The 27156-nt window shown below is 37.2% G+C and overlaps 2 protein-coding genes across 2 annotated transcripts in view; one reads left to right on the top strand and one right to left on the bottom strand.

The window, feature by feature from the left end:
* Positions 1-1387: 1387 nt before the first annotated feature.
* Positions 1388-18340, bottom strand: lin28aa (lin-28 homolog Aa). The gene is made up of 4 exons (XM_052143449.1): positions 18331-18340; positions 16951-17126; positions 10136-10320; positions 1388-1607 (listed from the first exon to the last, which is right to left on the bottom strand). Exons 1-4 carry the CDS (start codon positions 18338-18340, stop codon positions 1388-1390), a joined length of 591 nt encoding a protein of 196 aa, XP_051999409.1.
* Positions 18341-26566: 8226 nt separating this feature from the next.
* Positions 26567-27156, top strand: part of themis2 (thymocyte selection associated family member 2) — a 34096-nt gene continuing 33506 nt past the window's right edge. The window contains 1 exon segment of the mRNA XM_052143419.1: positions 26567-26590. The gene's annotated coding sequence lies outside the window, so the exon portion shown is untranslated.

Raw genomic sequence — 27156 nt, 5'->3', positions numbered from 1 at the left:
ATAATAGGTTTACATAAACGGTAATATATATATATTAAATATGTTTTAAAGTCTTCCAGCTCCTCCTGTATAACGGGAGTAAAAGGCTGTTAAATTCATTAGGTCTCAATGCACCTTTTTCCAAAACAATCCAGGCAGCTGGGAAATGGAGCCAATGTCTTCACCATCAACGTAGGAATGGAGAACATTTGATCATAAGTAGAACTTGTTTCCATATCTCTCCAAGAAAACCTCTGAGGCCAATTGTCAAATACAAATAACAAAATACATCATTAGCAAACATACAGTTCAGCAGCAGTTTAAGACTGATATCAACAAATATCAAGCCAGAGATTTCGACTGTAGACTGCAGTTTAGAGATAAAAGTGTGATGATTATTTACTTTCAAGTCAAATAGAGCGTGTTATTGTTCAAAGATAATCACAGATCTAGCTTCCACCCAAACGACACATTTAGATACATGTAAAATGAGCCGCAGGTTAAGACAGCATGTCAGTGGTTCAACATTCATTTGGTCCCTATTGATCAGGACAGTCTATATTGCAAAATTGGCAGTTGCCAAATCCCCAATTTAAAGCTGAAGTGTGTAATTTTTTCCAAAGTTATTTTTTTTTTTTTAACATTTGTTGGTTGATTTCCTGTTTGTTTAAAATCAACCAACCAACTCTACCAACTGATTATCTGTTTGTTCCACCAATTACAGACCATTTTTACAATTTGTGGTAGAAATTACTCACTTCATCTTTAATCCCACCCCTTTAATCCCATCATCAAAAACATTAACTAAAAAGTATCAAGAAATGCAAAAAACATTCATATGTATCAATAAGACAGTCTTCTGTAACAATACATTAGTTTGTGCACTGCAAAATAAAACAATTCTTAGTCAGCATTTTTGTTTTGTTTTCATAATTGTGTAAAAAGATATTGAATCTTAAAATTGATTGTTTCTTAACCCAATAGCAAATCGTTATTTCTTTAGTTAAAGCATAACCCTCGCTAAATTGTAGGTGTATGCCCCTACATGAAGTTTACGGTATTTTATTAAATACTCCCTGAAAATAAGTCTTATTATCTTGGTAAACAAGACAAAAATACTAATACATTTATTTATTTTTTGCAGTGTATGAGAATACTGGCCAACTATAAAAGAGGTATTTGTACAGTTCAGTACAGAAAAAAACTTATAACTGTTAATAATGAGTTACTTCTACTGCAGAGAGCAGCTCTGTTCCTGAGTGTTACACCATTAAAAAAGTTACATTCTTCTCATCTGTTGCTTTAATAAACCTGAGGAAGTTCAAAAGCAGCATAGAACTTTGCATTTGTTTTTCCAGTATAGTGATATGATTGGCTTTCAAGTTTTGTCCCATCGTTGCATGTGCTCTCAGTCAGCACTCCCAGTGGGTGGTGGAGATTGACTGTGCTCAGCTTTCTCCCCTGTAATAGAGGAAGACTTTCCCTGAGATCCCTGCGAGGACTGCTGAGCTTTCACAGGGCAGTTGGCAACCATGTGTGCCACACTTTGGCAGAAATGGCATCTTTTGGGTTGGGGAGGCAACTTGCACTCCTTGGCATGATGGTCCAGTCCGCCACAATTGTAACACCTGTGAGATAGTGATGATTTGAAATGTTCTTTATAAAATAAAATTAAACTTAGAATCATTAGACTTAAAGCAATAGTTCACCCAAAAATGATAATTTACCCAAAAATGATCATTAAAAGGCAGACTCCAGTGGTTTAATCCATGTCTTCTGAAGCGATCAGTCGGTTTTGGGTGAGAACAGACCAAAATGTGACTCCTTTTTCACAAAAAATCTTGACTTCTGCGGTCTCCTGAGCTACATTTTAGTCTTGCATCTCACCAAAAAGCAATCAGATCACTTCAGAAGACATGGATTAAGCCACTGGAGTCATATAGATTACCTTTATGCTGACTTTATGTACTTTTTGGAACTTGGAAGTGTTGGACCCCATTGACTTTGTATATTTTCACATCATATCTCCATCAAAATATCTTTGAATTTGTTATGCTGAAGAAAGACTATTAGTTTGAGACTAGTTTGCTTTTAAGGAATAGTTCACCCAAAAATGAAAATTCTCTCATCATTTCCTCACCCTCGTGCCACCCCCAGATGGGTACGACTTCTTTCTTCTGCTGAACACAAACTAAACGAATACGAAGAAGAATGTCTCAGCTCTGTAGATCCATACAATGCAAGTGAATGTTGACCAGAACTTTGAAACACTAAAAAGCACATAAAGGCAGCATAAAAGTGATCCATAAAACTCCAGTGGTTAAATCCATGTCTTCAGAAGTAATATGATAGGTGTGGGTGAGAAACAGATCAACATTTAAGACCTTTTTTAGTATAAAATTCTCCTCCTTGCCCAATAGGTGGTGATATTCACATAGAAAGGGAATCGCCAAAAACAAAAGAAGAAGAAAGTGAAAGTGGAGATTTATGATAAAAATGACTTAAATATTGATCTGTTTCTCACACACACCTATCATATAACTTCTGAAGACATGAATTTAACCAATGGAGTCATATGGATTACTTTTATACTTCCTATATATGTGCTTTTATCTCTGTTTGTGTTCTGCTGAAGAAAGAAAGTCATACACATCTGGGATGGCATGAGGGTGAGTAAATGATGAGATCATTTTCATTTTTGGGTTAATTATTCATTTAAAGGATGGTTTTAGAAAAATGAAAAAAGAAGTGACTGAGTGTATTTACATGTACAACAAAAAGTTGATGACTATCATAACCCAGCATATTATACAAAACTGACAAAGCAAGAAACAATTTTTTTAGATTTTTTTGTGCCTGAGAAGAACCTTCTCAAATGTACAGCACAATTGTATTCATTAAATCATCTAGGACAAGGAATTATCCAACAGTTTTACTGCACACCCACATTGTGATTACAGTGATCTGTAAGTTTTGATCCATGTCCTCCGTTTGGAATAACTAAATGCACCAAACATTTTGCAAGAAAATACATTAATAACCCATAAAAGTTTTCATGGCTAACAGTGGTTTATTGCTTTTATAAAACAGTGGCAACAGCAATATGATTAAAGAGACCTGTGTTCAATTGAAAGTCCTCATATGTGGACAGAAGGACTTTTTCTTTCAGCTGCTCACATTAGGGGTTGCCACAGCAGACCATCCATGATCCGCATATTTGAATTGGCACAGGTTTTACACCAGATGCTCTTCCTGATGCAACCCCCAGTGGCTGGGGGACTCTCACTCACACCTATGGGTCAATTTAGAGTCTTCAATTCATTTAACCTGCATGATTTTGTGGGGAAACCGGAGCACCCAGAGGACACCCACATGAACAAGGGAAGAGCAAACTCCACACAGAAAGGCTCACTTGAGCTGGGACCTTCTTGCTGTGAGGCGACAGAGCTAACCACTGAGTCACTGTGACACCCTCATGTGAGACAGCGGAACTAAGTTGTGCAATTTTAAGAAATACCAACCAATATAAAGTCTTTTTCATTTTCAAATTGTTTATTATGTTTCCAGGAGTGTTGGTTATTCATGTTTTTAAGACGATACAGACATTACAGCTGATTGTCCAGAGTGATGAATATATAATTCTGATTTAAAGTAATGGTCAGCATCATCAAATCACCACTAATCATGTTCAAATAAAATTTTGAATAATACAATTCTGAATCTATGTACTTATTATCATTGTCTCATGTCTGCCAAACATGTTGAGTGGTCCAAACATCACCTACAGCCTGAAACTGAACTTTTTGTTGGATTTTAGTAGTGCATGCATAGAGAGCAATAGGATGCTCCCTTGCCCCCTATTTAGTGAAGGACTTAACCTTCAGTGTGCTGTCTGTCTCCACTGGTCTCAGAACAGTTTGAAATGCATCTTATTTTCATCCTAACTCCATATAAAGCCTCTGAAAGCAACATTTTTCAGCTTTTGGATGAATACATTTATTCTCAATGTGAAAATGCACAGTAAATAATATATAGGAATGTATTTAAGTTCATGAATAGCACCTTATTGTACAGTGATAACAAACAAAAATATAACAACATTTAGATTAAAATGAAGTGAAATGACCCACAGATTTGTTACCGTGAAAATTATTAAAAATAACGAACATGTTTTTGGAACGTCTGTCAGAAAGCGCTCCACAGCACTCATCCGAGTAGTTCATGTTTATCTGCATGCCAAAGCGCGAAAAATGAACTAAATATTTACAATAAAAACAGCATATCAAACCAAACTAGAGTCGCTACTCTTTACAACCAAACCAAAAAAAATTTAAGAGGTTTCTTACCAGAGGTACTTTTGTTGTAATTTTGAAGCAGTTCACGGAAATCAACGGCATGTGTTTGGTCACGTGAAACCTGTTTCCTCACGTCATTGTTTTCAAAAGTATGTGGTTATCTATACTGTTTTTTTTAGTGGAGAATAAAATGCGAAAATCAACGTGTTTCCAAATGAAAACAGATTCCTCTGGATGTGGCCTTAAGGCCCCGATATTCTTCTGGAGGTGTTCTTCTTCATTCTTTGTTCAGAGGTAAAAAGAATGTCTAAACAGCTGAACAACATTATACTGTTTGTGAACATTCAGACAACCACCACAACGCTGATGGGAGGCGTTAGAGAAACATTTAAATATGAGGATACTGTAAAACCTTTAAAATATGATATCAATTACTTCATGCCTAATTTTTAAAGTAGAAGTCACGGTCAGTAATTAAGCTGTTTTAAACACTCGATGATGATTTAAAGTAATGTACAGTTGAATTCATTAGTTTACATACACTTAGGTTGAAGTCATTAAAACTAATTTTTAACCACTCCACAGATTTAATATTAGCAAACTATAGTTTTGGCAAGTCATTTAGGACATCTACTTAGTGAATGACACAAGTCATTTTTCCAATAATTGTTTACAGACAGATTGTTTCACTTTTAATTGACTATATCACAATTCTAATGGGTCAGAATTTAACATAATTTAAGTTAACTGTGCCTTTAAGCAGCTTGTACCAGAAATGTATGTCAAGCCTTTAAACAATTAGCAAATTAGCTTCTGATATGAGGTGTACTGAATTTGAGGAGTACCTGTGGATGTATTTTAAGGCCTACCTTTAAACTCAGTGCCACTTTGCTTGACATCATGGGAAAATCAAAAGAAATCAGCCAAGACCTCAGAAAAAAAACCCTCCACAAATCTGGTTCATCCTTGGGAGCAATTTCCAAATGCCTGAAGGTACCACGATCATCTGTTCAAAAAATAGTACGCAAATATAAACACAATGGGACCACGAAGCCATCATACCACTCTGGAAGGAAATGCATTCTGTCTCCTAGAGATGAAACAAAGTTTGGTGTGAAAAGTGCAAATCCATCCAATAACAACAGCAAAGGACCTTGTGAAGATGCTGGAGGAAACAGGTGGACAAGTATCTATCCACAGTAAAATGAGTCCTATATCGACATAACCTGAAAGGCTGCTCAATAAAGAAGAAGCCACTGCTCCAAAACCGGCATAAAAAAAGCCAGACTACAGTTTACAAGTGCACATGGGGACAAAGATCTTATTTTTGGAGAAATGCCCATCGTCATTATGACCGTCGTTATAAAAGGGTGAGGCTTGCAAGCTGAAGAACACCATTCCAACCGTGAAGCATGAGGGTGGCAGCATCATGTTGTAGGGGTGTTTTGCTGCAGGAGGCACTTCACAAAATAGATGGCATCATGAGGAAGGAAAAGTGTGTATATATTGAAGCAACATATCAAGACATCAGCCAGGAAGTTAAAGCTCATCGCAAATGGGTCTTCCAAATGGACAATGACCCCAAACATACCTCCACAATGGCTTAAGGACAACAGAGTTAAGGTATTGGAGTAGCCATCATAAAGCCCTGACCTCAATCTGATAGAACATTTGTGGGCAGAACTGATAAAGCATGTACGAGCAAGGAGGCCTACAAACCTGACTGATTTACACCAGTTCTGTCTGGAGTAATGTGCCAAAATTCCTGCAACTTACTGTGATAAGTTTGTAGAAGGCTTCACAAAACGTTTGACCAAGTTAAACAATTTAAAGGCAATGCTACCAAATACTAACAAAGTGTATGTAAACTTCTGACCCTCTGGGAATGTGATGAAAGAAATAAAAGCTGAAAAAATAATTTTCTCTACTATTATTCTGACATTTCACATTCTCACAATAAAGTAGTGATCCTAACTGTCCTAAGACAGGGAATGTTTTCTAGATTAAATGTCAGGGATTGTGAAAAACTGAGTTTAAATTTATTTAGCTAAGGTGTATGTAAACTTCTGACTTCAACTGTATAAGCAGTAGATAATGTTCAATTTGTCGTTACATTGTGAATTCATTACACTAACTAATACTCGGCCATAATATGTGCCGATTACACTTTGTTATTATAATTTATAATGACATCGATACACTGCAACAATATCCATATAAAAGTGTTAATGTTCAAAATACAGACAAAAGAAAGATCATAAGAGAGGCATACCATAGGCACACTTTCCAGCTTATATCAATGTTAAATTAGCGATCTGGAACGATTTCACCGTGACACCATAAATATGGGACAAATCGCGTCCCGTATTGATTCTATAAGGGACGCAAACTTTTATCTTTAAATAAGGGACGATTCCACAGTTTACGGGACGGGTGGCAATCCTACACATGAGTGAATGGGCAATTTTAAAGTATTTGAGTAGATTTGATTTCTTTTGTGGATTTATTAAAAATTGCATGACATGTTTCTCTATGCAAATTATCTTACTGAATTAGAAATGTGCACCAGCTCGCTAATAACTCTACACACCAGTGTGATCATGTTGAATACAGACTGAACAATGTAAACAAAGTAGTATGTGGAGCTCCAGGTCACACCTACCAATGACATTGACCAATGGCAGTAAGAAGGTGTTTAGCAGCCCAGACGAGCCATTGCGAATCACCAAAACAAACGCAAAAACACCATCTTTTTGGCCAGATTTTGCTTTAAATAACATCACGCCCATTTGTTTTTTGATTTCTTTTGAAGTATATCTAGGCCTAGAACATAGCATTATATAGAACATGTGCTCACAAGTGTGTGTATATCAGCATTTCACAATGGCTTTGAACATAGCTCATCCAATCAGAATTTAGAGTCAAAACTAGCTATGTCTGTTTTGTACAAAGCTTTTCATTTTAGTTTATTATTACTAACCAAGTGAAATATACAAGCATATTTCTCAGAATGAATTTTGATGATGTGTGTTTATGCCCTGGCCATCAGAGTTTACCTAACACAGTGTTATTAAGAAAGGCCATGTGTGGAGATCCCAGTGGCATATGGGTGCTTGGTATGGGGCAGTCACTGCTGCATTGATGTCCACTCAGATGAGGTCAATTGGGTGAGAGCAGGGCACCGAAGCTGTTTCTGGTGGTTTATAGGCTCTGACCTAAGGCCAGTGAGGGGCATAGACGGACAGCAGGCAGAGTGTGCAAGAGGCAATGTTGTCCATTGTTTGAAAAAAGCTGCAGCAGTAACCTATGAACTATGACCTTTTGCCGCCCTAACCCCTAAACACCCCACCCAGTCCCTCAACACATGCAGTTTCCATGACAATGCTGACCTCTGACCCCTCTCGGGCACCTTCATCTGCTATCAATTAAATGAACTGCAGTGTTTCCCCCTCTACATCCTGAAACCAAAACAGTAACGGTTACACACTGATTGGTTCATGCTCCAAAATATGAAGTTTTTAAAGGGCAAATATCCCTTTAAACGATTCTGCTCTAGTAAAACAATGAAGCAAATGCATTGAGCCCATTGAGCAGAATGAATAATCATAATGGACAGATGCGGCTCCTCTTAATGTGGCAGCGTGCTCTAGGGATGTATTGAACTCAGGCCTCTAAAGACTCTTTGAGGATATAACAATACTTCCTCAGATACTCTCAACACCAGTGTCTTTCACAATAATCAGAATGCACTAATTGGTAGGCCGAATGATATGCCTCTAATATCAGTATTGATAGCTGGGAAACGTCTATCTTTGTACATTTTGTGTCGGTTAAATGCTGGAAATGGCAGAGTAGGTGCAACTCAATGTCAGGGAACACTTGTACTGATAATTGTACAGCTTGAATGCACTGCTGTTGTTCTGGATAAATGCATAAATGTAATGTAAGTTGAATATTTTTCTACAAATCCAAGCCAAATTTTCAGTCCAAATTCAAACTGGATGATCAACCTGGCAGTTAATATTTAAAGTTGCTCTCACATTTTAAAAGAATAGTTCACCCAATTAAACGATCCCTTTAGAGTCCTAATCTTAAAAGCACAACCTCAGAATTGGGGGATCCATCAGGCATAAATGCATCAGTGACCAGCAGTTTTAAACAGTTATTGATCCAGGTCACATTGATGGCCTGTCCATGCAGCCCTAACCTAGGCCAGATGTGGGGGAAGGGGAGGAACTGGTGAAAGGGGTGAGATAACCAAACCATGTTTTTGGAGAGATCAAAGTCAGTGGTTTCTGGTGGCTCTCCCTATGGCATTCTAAACACACACATACTCATGCTATGTTGGTACACTTATATTGAAGAAAGACTCAGAAGAGCAACCTGGTCTCATAGAATCACATTGCTATTCCTAAATTGTTTTTTTAATGATTTTTATGTGACTCGTAGTATGTTTTGAGGCGTACGTCATTTCCTGATGAAGACACTATCAGTTAGGTTAAGGTTTAAGGTAGGTAGTAGTTTTTTTATTTAAAACTCGATAGTGCATTTACCTTAAAAGCTAGGGATGTCCCAATGCCATTTTTTTAGAACGAGTACAAGTACCAATACCTTATTTTCGGTAGTAGTCGATACCGAGTCCAATATCTATTGAGTTTATTTGAATTTTCCTATCAAAATGGTGTCTAAATAAATGTATTTATTCATTTTATAATCGAATGAATTAAAACAATACATTTTCAACATAATATTGTATTAGTTTCATCAAATGTAGTGCTTTTATAAAGAACTTCACAGCACAATACAAAATACAACACTGAATTTATTTTTGTCAAATAAAGTGCTGCATAACAGAGCATCACAGGTGTGAAATATTGCTTCAATATAAAACAATTATTATAGATTTATTATTATTTGCATTAGTAGTAGTAGTATTACATTAAATATTACACAACTAAACAGCAGTGATCTATTTCTGTCATACTTTTCTGTGTGTTTTTGACAGTAGCTTCTCACCTCCAGAAAAGAAGGTCGCTACATAACCCAATGTGATTACTAATCTAAAAAAGGCTGTTATTTAATTAAATAATATGTAATCTGTATGCGCCTCGCCCTACAAAGTGAATTAGTGCTCTGCTCACTGTCATCTGCTATAAACAGTCATGGCCACCGATAAGGGGGTCAAACTGGACATTTTAGGGCTTGAGGGGCAAAAAGTAGAGGGGGGTCCACAGAAATGCTATTCCATAGTTTAGAGCGCATGTAAACGCATTCAGCGGGAGATGCGCGTATAAACCCGGAGACAGGACACAAATGTAAACGCTATCCAGGTAGCACACATTGATGGGATAACTGCCCACTCAACGCATCTGCAAACAGAGCACACAATGCTCATGATGGTGTTTCCGTGTATGAGTCAAGGATCTCTAAAAGTTATGAGGCACAAATTCACTTTGAAGCGCACAGAACATTCAAACTATATATTTATCTAATTCAATCTCAGCCTGTGCATTTTAATAATCACACTACAACATAATGTGATTTTAATTTGTGCCCTGAATGTTTACAAAATTTCATTCATACAGATGGTATCGTCAGATGGTACTGGAGCATTTTTACAAGCTTGAGAACAAGTGAGTGCATTGTCTGACCCGATTCATTGTCTGACCCGATTCTATTACCAGTATTGGTACAGCCTTATTAAAACCTCATCTGTTTGGAAGAACATTTAATTTGCTTTTAGTGCAACTACCATACAAGTAGGACATGTTGCTCAATTAACACCTTTTGTCGGTCCTAGAACAACATTTGTGTCAAATAAACATATTCCCAACCCTATATATAACCATTTATGCCCTCACCTGTCTCCTTTGGACCGGCGCTTCTGAACACTCTTGCCTTTGGGTCTCCTCTCGCTGCCCACACAGTGTGCTCCTTCAGGTCCAGTGACTCGCAGTGACTCAAGACCCTTGGACGACTTTTTGAATGTGAATTCAACAGCTTCGCCCTCCTTCAGACTGCGGAAACCCTCCATGTACAGTTTACTCTGAGAGAGGTTGAGAAACACAGACATGTAGAGAGAAATAGAGAAAAAACATTAACCTAAGGTTACTCTGGTTTGACTCACACCAAAAAACATTAATACAGAAGCTAAAATATTAATGAAGAAAGTGAGAACTTGCTGTTAGGTTGGAAATACAAAACAGCTAACCATATTTCAGTGTTTGTGTTACTGTGAAATACTATTCAAGCAAAAACCAAATGCCTCAAACAACTTCAGTGTCAACTGGGCAAGTATTGCATAGCCTATGTGTGACGTATATTTGTATGGGATGTAAAAGAGAAAGCGGGTGATTTATGTGTGAAAACCTCATGCGTTACCATCCCCCGACCCAAGGTATAGCATTCCACACACACACCTCCCCCAATAGCACACACAGGTCTCTTAATCCCCCTCACTGACCACAGGGAAGGATGCTCTTGCAGGGGTAGAGGTCCACAAACATTCTTCAAATGATTGCTTAGCTTTAGTCTATCCTGAGGGTGAACTAGGAGAGTAACATTTTACCCTTCATTAAGATTTAGCATAAACCTATAACATCCAATTTAATTGGATGCTTTTTACAGGCTTGTGTAGCTACTCCAGAATTATGATCTTTAAAGAAACACTCACAGCATCGCTTTCATTCACAATACCTATATATCCACCACTATCGAAAAAACTACCATCTGCAGAGAACATATGCTCTTATTCATGTTGCTTTAAAGTGAATTCATTGCTCTTCCACTGAATCATTATGTTTACATGCTTACTTATAATCGAGCTACAGTGGGTTTTTGTATAGTCGAGCTACAGTCTTGATCTGTATGCCAAACATGACAAGGAAGGATGTTGAATATACATCCCATTTCTCTGAGAATCCACACACTCAATGGCGAGGCCAACTCAATGTGTAACAATGCTGGACGAAGCTGAGCTACAATCGCATTATCTAGGTGAAGTCTGACACGACGTTTTAAAAAGACGAATGATTGTTTTAGTCCAACTGAAATCAAAATTTTATAGTGCATGTAAACATAATGACTGTTAAATTTTCACTGCTACTAAACAATGGCAGCAATGTAGCATCTTAACGTACGTGAATTACAATGCAGACATACAACACAATATGCAAACCTAAAAGAAAAGCTTAACAGAGGCTTTGCTGGTCAGTATGGTTGATTGTGTATAGAAAGCAATTGTACATACTCATAAAAAGTAATTAATTGAGGAACAGAAGCAGTTAGCAGGAAAGAAGCCAAACAGCAAACAGAACAGAACAAAGAACAGTTTGAGACTTACTTTACGGGTTAAATTCCAGTAAAGCTCAATAAACAGCATTTGTTGCATAATTAAAAATATATATATATTTCAGCTCCTTCCTCATTTTAGAGCAAAAATTGAGGTTACATTGAGGAACAAAGGTGTAATAAAAGCAAATGTAACATGATACATCATTTACCTTAAAAACCTCACGTGATTTGTTTGGTTTTAAATAAACAAAACCAAAACCCCTAACCTCAACTGTACACCTAAAACAAACCGATAGTGTCAAAAGAGCAAATGTTAGGTTGAAGCAACCATATACAGTAATTTCATGTAGTTTCTATGGAACTTTTGGCTCACATGTTGAATGAGCTTGTTAATGTAATATAAAGGTTAAAATGTATGGCCCTACAAGTCATTCACAATAGTAAAAGTGTTTAGAAGTCACAAGATAACATTGTGTGAGGAACAGGGTAAAAAGAAAGTGTTTAGGAACTCATAATCTGCATTTACTCCTGATTTGTGTGAAAGTGAATAAAAGTTGTAGCCAAGGGCGTAGCAGCCGTCCCCCACACTCTTTAAAAAGGTGATATGGTCCCCCTCACTTTTTCAAGCTAAACCCATACCGAGTCCAAATGGTGGATTTGTATGCAGTATTCTTTACATTTTGTTACTTTGGGCTCATTGAACAACCATCCAACCAATCACAGGTGAGTTTCAAGAGCCAAAACAATCCTTACATTATTCATCACAAGCTCTGTTCAATTCTACAATGTTGCTTTCAACAATGCTTATTTATCCATGTTTTCTATCAGCACTGATGTTTATATAAATGAATAATCGAGAGATGAGGAACACACAAATGAGAGTTATTTATCGGCATATCGTTCCTTTATTGGCAGTATATTGTGAAATGAACTGCAGAATAAAAACAAAGGACAATCCTTCTTTAAAGCACACATTGCAAGTGGAGTTTATATCAGTCATGAGTCTTCATTAAGTTATGCTTTTTACAGTATGTTTATGAGGTAATAGTTTCATCGGTTGTTTTTGCCCATTTAAGTAGATTACTAGATCTGTGTTAAATATGTAAAGCTATTTTGAATAGCTGCTCCTGTTTTTACCTCTATGTTGGTGTGCAGTCGACAACCTGTAGGAAAAAAGATTGATCTGCTGTGTTCTTAGATGGTATTTTACTAAAGTGAATACATATGTAGACATGCTTTTTTGTACATAAAAATTTATGGACTAGGGATGCACCGAAATTTCGGCCACTGAAAATGTTCATCCGAAAATAAATGCCTCCCCGCCCCCCATTGCTCAGGTTTCACTCTCGATTGATCTAGCCATTATCACGCTGCTACCAAGGAAAGGCCGATGTGGTGTGGAAATACTTCAAAGCAGTACCGCCGCTCCCTGTACGCACACTACGCAGTCTGCGTAGGGCACCAATGCACCAACTCCCTAGGGGGGCACCAGAAAGTCCACCGGGTGCCCTTACTCGCACGTTATATGTTATCCAAGGAGCCGATAGCAGTTGTGGAACACAGACGATCGCTTCACGCTCATGTCACACGAACGTGACAATCCTCTTGACTACTGGTACATGAATAAAGATAGCGGACTGCACACAGGTATTTACCTGCCCCAAGCACCAGCACAGAGAGAGAGAGAGACTATTCAGTGCAGTATCTCATGTTCTTGATGAGAAGAGGAACCGTCTCTCCAGCGAGAAGCAAGTGCTCCACAAGACGCCCTTTATTTTTACAGCTAATATTTTAATATTTAAAATACTACAAATATTAAAAGTAAATAATACATATATATATTCATATAATACTTATAAGTATATAGTAACATATAATGTAATATTTTAATACTGCACTGTAAGTGTTGGGTTTGTGCGAGCCACCTACAGACAGCTGTGTCACCCCCCCTTTTAAAATTACTGCTACACCCCTGGTTGTAGCACCTCTAATTCACCAGGAAACTGACAAGATATTAACAGTATTACCAAATCCTTCCCAAATAACTGAGATCATCAAACCACATTAATTTTATAGCTCTACACTCTTACAGCATGTTAACATTTGTCTCAGTTGTGGCTATTTTTTTCCTCTTAAAAGGAGACTAAATTGATACTTAAATGACACAAAACTGAGAACTCAATTACATCTTCTAAGCTATGAGAGAGCAACCTCTGAGCAATGCAAATTTTCCTCTGGGCTTGCCTGACTACCTGATTGATGTGATGCAAACTGCCCCACTGGAGTTGACAAAGATTTACTGTATAGCTGTCTATGTGTTGGTCAAACACCATTGGTTACAACTGTGTTGGGGCAGATGCAGTGTCCCCTTTTCAAGTGCTTACATTGTGTGACAGTCAAAGTGACCATTAACCTATTTCCCTAAACGCATGTGATCCCCTGCCCCCCATTTCCCTTCCTCCCGCTGACAGGCCCTGATGCTCCGAGACACCTTCTTTATGCTGTTCCTACAGAACCCAATAGTAGTCTGTTCACCAGACCGGTACAGTACAGACATGAACAATCTATTAGTAACAGTCACACAGGTGATGGAGAACTCACAAAGCTTTGACATAATAGGAAGCTTCACAGCTAACCAAAGAATCTTTCACAGCCGAGGGAAGCTCTTTATTGCAGGACATCTTTTGTTTGCTTGCACAAAGACCAGAGGACCTCAGGAGTTAATGTTGCATGTCTGAGACCCACTGCCATGGCCAAACGTGTGTCCAGCACGTGGATTACATCTATACAGATGACGGCTGTAGTGACAGAACTGAAATTTCTCAATTTTGAGATTATTGTCTGATTAACAGAACAAAATAGTTCCTCATTGGGCCAGGTCCGAAAATGACCCACAACACTGTTCACATTTTTAAAAAAAAATGTGCGCAAAATAAATGTTGATGATTTCATGTTTGTCTCATTTGATATCAATAAACTGTATTACATATTGGTATTATCAGACATCAGCCTCCCTGATTTATTGATATTGGCATCCGCCTTTGAAAAACCCATATTAGTCGACCATTAGATGGTTGTGGAGTTTGCTCATTGACAGACCCAGTAAATAAATACTTCTAGATCAACACAACATTTTTTTTTCTTATTTTCCCCTCAAAATATATAAATATCCTTAAAACAAATCCTGTTAATGTCAGAGAATGCTAACAAAATTTAGAGGGGGATCTGCTTAAGCTTGTTTTCTATTTGAATAATGTACTCTTTATGTACCAATTAGTGAAAGTGAACATTAGCATGCTAAACACATGCTGGTTGGAAGCACTATAGAGTGTAGTTGAGTAATTATGTTATGGTTAGCACAGCATTTACTCAACAAAGCCAGGAATCAATTTGATGTTTCATCTATTAATTACATTTCATCAAACTGTCCTCATTGTTAGCTCAAGCTCCACTCTTCACAATAATGATAATCCCCAAAACTCCAACATAACAGCAACTCTTCTAAATCTCAGCATAACAAAACTTTAAACATGAACAAGTGTCCCCTTTTATATTCATCTTGCATAAAAACACATAAAATGACACAAAATTTTAACATTTTCTCTCCCTATTGATTCCCATGCAGAGCATGCTGGGAAATGGAAATCCCCTGTCCAGCTTCATCACGCCACAAAAAGTATTTATGTAGTCCCATCTCAAATGGATTATAGAATCCTTTTAGAATCCTTTATTTTGGTCACACATTATACACACAGTTTTTTGCATATATACAGTGAAATGTATTCGTTTTTCACATATCCCAGCTAAGCTGGGGTCAGAGTGCAGGGTCAACCATGATACGGCACCCCTGGAGCAGATAGGGTCAAGGGCCTTGCTCAAGGGCCCAACAGTGGCATCTTGGTGGTGCTGGGGCTTGAACCCCCGACCTTCTGGTCAGAAACCCTGAGCCTGAGCTGAATGTTCTACAATTGTGTTGCTTTATGCCGAGTTTACCCTACACAATTTTAAGCCTGATTTTCTCTCGCCGACAGTTTTGTGGAGATCACTGACAAAAGCCTGAAATCGTTGGCAAATCGGAGCTCACTCCCGTGAGTGAAGATCGCAATGTATGAACTGTCAAAGACGCGTAGACGCGTCACCGATGTCAGCAAAATTTCTAGAATGTTAAATATCTGGACCTGTCTGCGATTCCAAATCGCGTAAAGTGAAATATGTTTTGACTGAATACAACTGCAGCGTTGACCTACAGCCAATGAGAGGGCAAGAAATGGGGCACGGGAAGTTTCAGTGGGAGGAGTCCTGATGTACCTGCAACAGAACATCAACTAGCAAAGCTGCAGTATCAAGAAAGTCTCATTGGACTGAAGAAATTAAGGAAATATTTGTAGAACATTGGCAGGAGCACCAGTGCCTATTTAATGTTTCCTCAGAACTGTACCACAACCGGGTGGAGAAAGAGAAGTGTTGGAGAGAAATTGCCATTTTTCAAATCATATTCTGAAATGCATAACACATGATCAGGCATTTGTTTTCATATCTCGTATCACTTCTCGCATGTACTCTGTTGTGAAATGTAATTTGGAGCCCAGGCAGAATCATCGGGGATTCGTCAATAGTGAAATGTTTTGTAATGTGTTCAAACCTATCGCCGATTCCTTGTGTAATTTGAAAACGCTACGACTTCCATGACAAGACAGTTGTGTAATATGAACGGTACCATCTTTGAAAGTCGTGTAGTGTGTAGGAGGCATTCGTTTTAATTAAGTAAATTGAAGAAGCAGCAAAATATTTTTTTAGTGCATACAAATTGAATGACAGTGAATATTAAACTTCACATTCATCAAAAGGATTAAAAATGTCTTCAATAAGGATCAAATTTCTGGTTTTTATATACACAGTGGCTCTCTGGGAAACAATTAGCCTCCCACACATTAAAAACAAGTTTCCATAAATACCTCTATTTAATTTGCATACAAGCATCTGTGGCTAATGACTTTATGACAGGAACCAAGATTAAAGGGGCCAACCCTGAAGATACGGCGACAAGCTAGACATTTGTTTGAAGACATGGCACTTACACAGGAAATGAGGGGAGAGGGGGCTATATCAAGGTGGACCAACACAATTACTTTACAAGTTTGTACACTTTACCTGGCTGTTTGCCTAATATTAGGATAATCCAGGATTGACGAGCTGTTTTAGCAATTTGGGGTTTCAAATAAACATAACACTTCATGTCTATTTTCTACAGATCTTGGGTTTTTCCCAAATACAGCAGAAAGGTCAACTGGAAACAGGGCATGCCTAAAACATTCTTTAAACTCAATAGCTAGACCAAATAATAGTGTTTAGGGAGAACTGTAGTTTCTAAAAAGACACTAACCTGGTGGACAAACACGTCGACTGGAGTTTCTAAAGGCACACCATCTCGTGTGGTCATGGACAAGAATCCAAAACCCATCCGTACATTGAACCACTTGCACACACCCACGCCATGATACAACTGAGGGTCTTCCTCAGTGGCCTGCCCCTCCTCCTCCTCTGTTTTCGTACAGCCTCCTGCAAAACCATTTACATTACATTAACAAAACCACCAGAGGCCTGCAGTTTCAGATCTTCAAATTAGACATTTTACAATTCTCATGTAAGAAGCATCAAGGAACGATTTTACGATTTTTTAATAAGTCAATTGGTCAGTTGAAGCAGAATTTATAACATATATTTTTTATAATGAGAGACCCAGAAGCAAACAGTGGTGTTTTGAAATTCAAGTCTGCACTAGAATATTCAAGGCAGTCACTTTCATTGTTTTAAAATCACCAAATATCTTTAGCATTTTGGTATAACAAAATGCCAACAAAGGTAGCATGGTAAAGTTACATTTTCATTTCAGCAGAATATAGGCCTACTAGGTATTGTGTACATTGTATGATATTCAGTGTTGTTATCATCATTGTTTTAGGGTTAGGAAGAAGAGAATAGGAAACAATAATTCAGTGAACACTGAAATATTAAGGTCTGTGCATAAATAAATTCAATGATGTTAAAATGATTTATCCCTCAAGAGACACAAGCATTGACTTTGAAGATGTATTTTCTTCTTTTCCATCTTAAAGGTGTTTTGATGGAGCTACTGATAATAAAAAAGAACAAGAAAATTTGATTTTAAGCATATGTTGTTTTGGGAGTTTTCACACCAAAACTGCTGTGATTTTTAAAAGGCTATTATTTAATGGATTTAAACAAACGTTGCAATTTTGTCTCTGAGGGTAATATCGAGAAATCATTTGAAATCGTAAATTAATTTCGCCTTCGTGGATCCATTGACAAAACATGTTGGTTCTTTGTGTGGTTCTCTCCAAAGTGATGCTGGCCACTTTGTCCAAAGGTGCTCCAAATAAACGCAAAAAAACACTCGAATTTTTTGCTAGTTGACTTTAAAAGTCCTGGTGTGAATCTAAACCCATAATGAGCTCCTCATCTTCCCCTCAGTGATCTGCGCGAGCCCGCCACCTTTATCAAGTCTCATGTTAAACACTCTTTGAACTCGGTCTTCAGGAAAAACGCAAAAACTGAAAACAAAGGAGAGTTGGACGAACTCGCAAACGTATGGAGTATGAATGTGTGGTAGGGTCGGACGGAAAGACGCGGATGGAGAAGAAGTCCCCCAAACCCGAGAGACAATGCAGGGACCCCCAGCCCAACACTCTCATGTCCCCTAAAACAACACCTTGATTGAACTTCCAAAGATATCCTCACATACCCTCTGCCATGGATTCCTCTTTCTTTTGATGTTCAGTCCGGGGCTGTTTGCGTCAAAACTCGCTTCTCCAGGTGATCTCAAGACAGATCGGTGACTGCTCCTCACTGATGCTTCTCATGGTCGACCCCCTCTGTCCATGTTTCGGTCAAGTCCACGTGATTCCCAATTACTCACCCCTCCAGGATGACCAGCACATTCCTCAATGGATGGCCCCCTCACTCCAAAACAGACCAATCAAGCGTGGAGAACACTGGGCAAACGTCCAGCCCCCAAAACACGTCCATAGGTGATCAATAACTCTTCCTTACACCACATTAGATTTGTATTTTTGATACGAATATTGCCTTCACACGATCGAAGTGTGCTTTTAGTCATATAGTCATGTTATGGGAATCGAGTGTGGTTTCATTTGCTATTCCAAAAATGGAGATTTCACTTTCATCACCCGTTTATTTTCAAATGATGGTGTCTTAATGATAAAAATAAAATAAAAAAGCCATTCTAACTGGCACAATTGTGAGTGAAAACTTTGAGTTAAAAAAAAACGAGGGACCCACTATGTAGGCCTATACTTAACTATTTGATACAATGTACTTATTATGTACATACATGTTGCATTGTAATTACATTTGAAGTACTTGCATTTAATTACATTTGTAGTTACACTGTTAACTTTACCCCTAACCCAACCCTTATCCCAAAACCTAAATCTAACCCCTAATCCTAACCCTACCCCTGCCCTTACTCCTAACCCTACAAGTACCTCAACCTCAGTTGCAGCAAATTTGGGCATTTTGCTGAACAACAAGTAGTTACCCAGTAAACGCATAGTCTTGTATGTATTTAATGGTAATACATATGGTAGTTAAGGCCACCTAATATAAAGTGTGACAAAAAAAAAGTTTCAGTAAAAACAGAAAGGGGGATTAGAGATGATTCTACGTTTTTTTTTAGAGCTCGAGAACTGCAGAGCAAACACTACAGAACATTTGTCTAATCACACATGGTTAATTGCAAAACTATTTGATTGAAGACCAAAATATTGATTGCACATTTAATTGCTCCAGCTGTAAATAAAATCTCAGTTGTAAATATCTTTAGAAAAGAAACGGAAATCTGTGTTATATAATATTAATAATGACCAATGAACTTTGGACAGAATAATGATGCAGAGCCTCTTCAACAACCTACTTGAAACATTACAGGCTTATTGTACATGTTGACATGAACAGTAGGCCTACTTTTCATCCGATTTTATAAAACTGTGATCAAACCAAGCATGATTAAGTGTTATGGCTAAAATGATTTGTTAAATATAAGTGAGCAGAAATATACAAATCATATCCTGCTGTGATGGTGTTTCACATATATTTTCATTGACAAAAACATGCATGAATAAAGTCTTCAGGAAAGTGAATCAGACTGACATAACAAAATAAGAAGAAATAACAAAATGTTTGACAGCCCTTTGATAATACACTATATACATAGTTAATGATCAGGTTTTAATACGTTCTATTTTAGTCTCCACCTACCATTATTAATGATTAGCTTAAACAACTAAAAAAAGTAATTTGTGTAACAATAGGCTGCAGGACATTTTTAAACTATCTGTTAGGTATCTAAAGATTAGTACTACTGAAAAACCATATCTATACATTTAAGCTTGTGTAGATCAACATTATACAGAAATGCTCCAGCAAGACCTTTTGAGTGTGAGCAGAAGGAAATCAGAAAACCCCTGAGACAGCAGACACAGAATAATAATAGATATGGTCAGTGAGGGAAAGGTAATGCCTGACAAAAGAGTTGCATTGAATTGCACATTTGCTGTAACATCATCCGATTGATCAGAATATGGTTGGTCAAACAATGTTTGAGTTATAAACTTAATGGGTTTGAAAAATATTTTTGCATTATTCATTTTTTGGCCAGAGGTGCAAAGAAATAAGTAAGCATCCTTGCCCTCCCCCATCCAAACAATCAATAATCAAACAAGCATGCCAATTGATCAAAGCGTTGTTGCTATGGTGATGCAACAAGTAACCCATCTATCAATAACCCCTAATTCAAATGACATTTGTAAAGACAATGAGCATGCATACTGCACATTACATCTCAGGAGGTGGAGAGAATGACAATACAGGTTGCTGTGAAGTCGAGAGCTAAAACCTGTTTTTAAAAAAGCTTGGCATAAAATCTGATTTGAATTAGATAACTAACGTAATAAGTCTTAATAAGATATTACGCTAATTCAAGAGCTTGTAACCTTAAATGTGTGTGGATATTTGAGCAAGGTGAGCAGTTTTTTTAAGTATACAAAATGTATTCTTATTGTGTTTAGTAATTATACTTTACATACCTCTAAATTAATGTTGCCTAATGCAAATTTCAGCTAAATAAATTTGTCCTAAATAGTACAAAAGGATTTCTGAACCCTGAAAAATAAGATTTTGTGGTGGAGTAGCAGAAAAGATTAAGTTCTACTATGAATAAATTTGTTTAGCATGAACATGAAAATATTAACGATGGCTGCGGTGCGCCGCGACCGGCTCCGGGTCGGCTTAGAAGGGTCAGGGGGTGAAGGTTGGTTTCATTGTTGTCTTGTCATAAGACAACATTTAGATAGGTGATAAGACAAAATTTAGCGAAAAGCGAAGTGAGAGGTGATAAGACAACAATGGAACCAACACAGTTTATAGACGCCCTATTTAAGAGATTGTGACCAGCTGAGTTTAGCTCTTGTTGTTTTAGTGTGAGCATTTTCATTCAGTGTCGGATTGCAACTTCTGTGGTTTTCAGTACACTTTTTCCATGCACCTGAAATGATACAAGTTCACTTGTGCGCAAAAATACTTCCCATTAAATAACCATCATCTTTTTACAGCCTCTCAAATACCAGTGATGTGAAATATGAACAGGAAGTCAATATTGTATTTGCCTCTGTTCCTATTAAGACACTAAATCAACACTAGCTACAGTTGTATGCTTGTCAATAACATTATTTTGTAACGTACCTATAATTTTAGAGAATAATTTCTAATAAATGCTTGACTTATTTTTTGTGAGTTTTTAACACATTTATATCAAGAAAAACAAATCAAAGCTGTACAGATATCAGAGGTAGTGAATGCTGGCAATAAAAATGGCGAAAGGACTTCAAATAATGGAGAAGGTCATTTTAAACATTATGATAAAGAGGCCCATCTATTTGTAGATGTCACAAAACCAGCATAGAGACGTTCATTCGCCAAATTGCAGAACACAGGTGCCCAGAATTCGGGTTTATTGATAGATGGGTTACTTGTTGCATCACCATAGCAACAATGTTTTGATCAGTTATTGTTGGAGCCATTTATACACTGTATGTCAATTATATAATGTTTGTGTTGTCCAGTGTGTGGCATTATGTTCAGGTTATTAGGAATAAAGAGAGCACCTGGGTTAGGTAAATCAGATGTCTGGATAATCAGGGAAGCACACAGTTTTGGAAAATCATGTTTTCCAAATAGAATAGAATAGAAGAATATGAAAATTGTGAAACTGAATGGTTATGTGTTTGAATATAATAAAGAAAGACTCACTGAACATGAGTTAATTACTTGCTTGATCTCAGATCACCTCTGGCTTTAATGGAAAGTCATTATATTGATGGAGGAGATTGGTGGTAAAATTATGCATGGAACAAAATCAAGATGGATGTATCCAGGATTCTAAAAGCAGAATATGTCACACAGAGCTACAATGATGCTAAAAGTGATGCTAAAACATATAGAACATATATATTTGAACTTATAGGAATACTCCACCCAACATGAAAATTATGTCATCATTCTCTCACCCTCATGTTGTTCCAAACCATTATGAATTTCTACAGTGGAAGTCATAAGGAGATGTTAGGCAGTATGTTTAGTGTCCCTCATGACTTTCATTGGATCTTTTTTCATACAATGAAAGTGAATGGTGACTGAGGGTGCAATTCTGCCTAACATCCCCACTTGTATTCCACAGAAGAAAAAAATTCACAAAGGATTTTATAAATGTTATATGCCTTGTAGAAAATTTACTCTGACATGCAAAAAACATGTTTTAGCATAAAAAAATCTCTCTACACTCATGTGCTCCTCTCAATCACATAGGGTAAAGTGACACATAGGTCAGTGAATGAGAGGGAGAAGAGTGGGAATGGGATCAGGAAAGGACCTCATGAGCCAGGACTCGAACTGATGGTCAAATGTGACCCCAAACAGTGAGAGTGTCATTTTTCTTTCTTTTGCAACACCTTACTCATCAAGTCTTTTTTTATATGTATGTTCGGATGACAAGTGGAGGAAAAGTAACCATGCCTTTTACTGCTGCAATGAAGGAAACATTTGTAATTTTAAAAGAAAAGTCAAAGGATCACAGTAACGGAGGGTTAATGACATGATATGCCAATTAATTAAGTTATTCACATAAATCAATATTTGCTGAGAAAAGCCCAAAAATGTAAAGAAATTACATTATTATGGTAGCTTTTTTTAAGCATCTTACGCCATGAGTACCCCATTTTTCGATGCTTTCAAGTTAAATGTTGTTCAACATTAAAAAATATGTGTCTAGATTCTTTGGTTCAGTTTCATTCTGTCCAGCTTATTCAGTCTCATAATGTAAACGTCACTGTAACGTTTCATTGGCCCAGCAGTCTTTGAACATAAGACTGCATCCTGTGTGAATGGGTCCTTCCTCATTCTGTGCTATCTGCTCTTGTTAGTGTGATTTGGTGAGGCATATTGGCTGTATTGCCGACTATGTAGTTCACGAAAACAGAAATGTGGCATGTTATAATTCTATAGTAGGAAGGTTCCTTATAATATGTACATGTCAGCAGGGTTGGGGAGTAATGGACTACATATAACAGGATTATTTAGTCCTTTCAGATGGAAAATTTTACGCTACGCTAAAATGCTATTTCTAGCCATTTTACATGCACATGTTACCAGACACGATCATATTTTTATCAAGAAAATTCACAAAGGTGTCAGACAGCTGTCCGTAAATCTCTCTCTCTCTCTCTCTCTCTCTCTCTCTCTCTCACTGCAGTCTCCAGTCAGCCTTTATCCCTCTCTGAGGCTTGATTAGCCTGATTAGTGGCTAGGTGTGCAGAATCACGACCCGGCCCCGCCCTCCGCCCTGCCACACTTGCATATCAGTGGGCCATGATTAATTGTGTTATTTGTTTTTGATCACATTATTGTTTTATAATTATTTAATAATTATTCAAACTAACTTAGTGTTTTATCGAGCAAGCCCAACTTTAGATAAATAATAATTTATTAAAATAGTTATGGTCTTTTCTAAAATGTTTACTTTAGGATTGCTTTAGGAAGGTTGTAAGCCTCTGTATTCATTTCTTTTTAGGGGTAAAAACGTTTTAAAGTAGAAAAAACTGTGTTTGTTCTTTTCTATGGTTCTTTTTTTTTTTTTTTGCCTTATGAACTTAATCACTTAAAGTTTTGTGTTAATATTATTAATTAAATGTGAGCACTTAAGTCCCACTTTAATCCCTTTTTCAAGCCCTTGTCCTCTTCTTGTTGAAATGATATGAGCTATTCAGGTGTGCAAGTGTTCTGGTGACTTGAGACAAGTCACAAAATATTCTTAAGAATAAAAATCTTCTTAAAGGTGCTGCAAGTTATTTTTTTATGAAATGACATGCAGGAAATGTCCCTATTATCTGTCAGATTTTTCAGTTTTCTACATGTCAATCATTGTGCATGATCACAGGGTAGCCCATAAATGCTTGTATAAGTGCTGGTACGGTGTCCTGCTCCTGTTAAAAGCTCAGGGTCAGACGGAAAAATGCCAAGCATTTATTTTCACTATTTTAATATTATTATTAAAATATTAGGATCACGTGAGCTCTACCATCTTCACTCGTATTGGCTGTTGCTCTTCATTTGCATAAAGTTAAACATTTCTCAATTTTGTTGCGTCGCTGGACACGCCCACAACCGGTCGCCAACGGTCGCCATTGCTCGTGTTGCCGGAAGTCACCAGATCTCACTGAAAACGAATGAGATGAGGTTGTTTTGTCGCTGCGTGTCGCTGGCAGTCTGAACGCGGCTTAAGACTCCAGTGGTTTAATCAGTGTCTTCTAAAGCGATCCAGCTGATTTTGGGTGAAAACTGACCAAAATGTTATTCATTTTTTACTGTAAAGCTTGTCATTGCAGTCTCTAGGCATGATCATGATTTTAAGATGGATTACACTACTTAGTGGTTGACGCATGTGCAGAGCACTAGATGGCGCTACAGGAAGTGTAATTGAGCTTGAAATAATGATCGCCAAGGAGACTGCAGATGTCATGATAAAAAAGGAGTTATATTTTGGTCTGTTCTCACCCAAAACTGGTTGTATCGCTTCAGAAGCCTATTGATTACTGGAGTAATATGGATTACTTTTATGCTGCATATGTGTGCTTTATGGATCTTCAAAGTTTTGGTCACAATTCTCTTGCACTGTATGGACCTACAGAGCTGAAATATTCTTCAAAAATATTCATTTGTGCTCTGAAGGAGAAAGAAAGTCATACAGGGGTGAAATATCCAAAGATTTATTTTCTGTTAGCGATCAATTAGTGACTCTCAAGTATTTGAGCACTGAAGTCACATTTCATTAAAATGTTTGACTCTGAATGACATTGCATTAGATATCAAAACATCATATGCAATTAGGTTTATAGTTAAACAAGGAGAGCAATTTGCCAATAAGGTAAGAGAAATACATTTAATATAAAGATTTTCTCTTAAAACAAGTCTTAAAATATTAGGCCCACACAATTTTGTTTCTCAAATAAATTCATACTGTTTTTAGATTTAGATTAGATTTAGATATTGTACTGGAAAAATAAGACAAAATACTGAGTAATGATTCAAGAAAATGCAATTTGCAGTGTATTAATGTTGTATTAAAATATCTTTTTGTAGACTTGTTTTTGTTGTGGCTTCTCAAATGCATTTTATGCTTCTATCAAGCATGATCATATTACAGATTTTGATGTTTAGATACCCTCATGTCTAGAGGGGGCTGGTGGGAAGTGATTACATTTCCTCTCACAAACACAAGAGGGCTCTCACTAGTTTATTTGTCTTCTAAAAATGACCAACAGTGAATATACAGACATCACTGATGAATGTTATCATTTTTGTCATCAAGAAGTTATATAAAGTCAAAAAGAAAAAATCCTGCACACTACTACAGCTGACAAGAAGGTCATGTGCTTTGAACATGATCTTTCTGAGAATCGTGTGTCTTATAACTCCAGTGCAAATATAAAAAGCAGAAGTGAGATGGGTGCTCTGCAGTGTAGAACAATCACTGATGTATCACGCTATATTTCCTGGCATGTAAAGCTCATAGGACTCTAGAAGTAAAAAGCCCATTTGTTTTCTCACATACTTTCAATACAGACCTATAATGAGCTCTGAGTTTGATGATATATACTTTTGTTGAAGCCACAATTCAGTCATTTCAACTTCATTTAAAAAATGTTTTTTAAAAGCTTTTAATTCCCGGAAGAACTACACTACCCATGATCCTGAAGAGAGCTCCACCTTTCAGAGAAGAACATGGAAATTTAAATCGCAGCAAAAGAGCTCAGCAGCGACCGCGCACTCCCATGAAGCATTGCAAATGATGCAGTCGTGTCAGCCCAGAAGGATTTCACGGTGAAATCGGAAACAGAAGTTTGACTTTTCTTCAGCAGAAATCGGTCTGTGCTTAGCAAAATTCAAAACACTGCCCCCAGTGGGCAAAACAGTAAGTGCTGCTGGGCGTATGGGCACGTGTGAGCTTCATTTTCTAGGTGTAATGTCCACGAAGGGCCACTAAAAGTGAGTTTTCAGCTGTATAGGCTGCAACACAGTGAAGAGGAATGCATATTTAGTAAAATGTAACCCCCAAACCCCAAACCTAAACCTGACCATCGATGGAGTAAAAATGTATCGTTAGAGGGAATAATGCCACCTCTGAATCGCGGTTGTCACCAATTATGCGAACGTGGTTGCTTTCTAGTATCAACTTGGAATCTGAATCAGGATCTCTCATGCAGCTGAAGCAATGGAGTTCTCGTCACACCACAAGCGAAGGTTAACGCTGGAGCCAGTACAACAATGTCTGATAGGAGATGCCGCTTTTCCATGAGTCAGCATAATGCGGCTGATCCTAGGGTATCAGAACTCCTAGAAACAATATGCCGACTTCCAGTGTGAACATGCTGGTCAGTCTTCCCACTCTCTCAAACTTCTTATTTTTGTATATATTGCAATATATTGCAATCATCTTTAAACATGTTGTTTTATTACAAAGTCAATAATTTCATATTGTACTGTTAATTCAATTAATTTACAATGCTTCATGTGATGAGTACTAATAAGTACATACTGCAGATTTAAAGTCATATATTTCAAGGCCTGTATGCGACAGCCACTGAGATAAACAGCAATGCTAACTCCAGGTTTTACATATTAAAGGGAAAGTTCACCTAAAAATGAAAATTTTGAATGAAAAATGAAAAAAATGAGGGGACTTTAAACACAAATGTTTTAAATAAGCCAATAAAATAAAGAAGGAACTTAAGAGAGATAAAGGGGTAATTCTTTTTTTTTTTTACAAGAAACACATTTAAATAAAGATGAACATTTCGTTGCAGCTCAAGTAAAAAGAGGATTAGCAATATTGGTTAAGAAACATTTGAACCTTAAAAGTGAATTTAGAAAAATAGATGAGGGGTCAGATGAGAAAAATATATGAAAAGATATGTACTAGTGAGAGGAGACTATATAA

This window comes from Xyrauchen texanus, chromosome 15, assembly GCF_025860055.1.
Source record: "Xyrauchen texanus isolate HMW12.3.18 chromosome 15, RBS_HiC_50CHRs, whole genome shotgun sequence".
Taxonomy (NCBI): domain Eukaryota; kingdom Metazoa; phylum Chordata; class Actinopteri; order Cypriniformes; family Catostomidae; genus Xyrauchen; species Xyrauchen texanus.
This window is presented reverse-complemented; position numbering and strand designations above follow the sequence as displayed.

Coding starts and splice junctions, on each gene's coding strand:
- lin28aa (XM_052143449.1), bottom strand. Junction 10,321..16,950: donor TCGACGTGTTTGTCCACCAG/GTTAGTGTCTTT, acceptor AACCTCTCTCAG/AGTAAACTGTACATGGAGGG. Junction 1,608..10,135: donor CGCCGGTCCAAAGGAGACAG/GTGAGGGCATAA, acceptor ACTATCTCACAG/GTGTTACAATTGTGGCGGAC.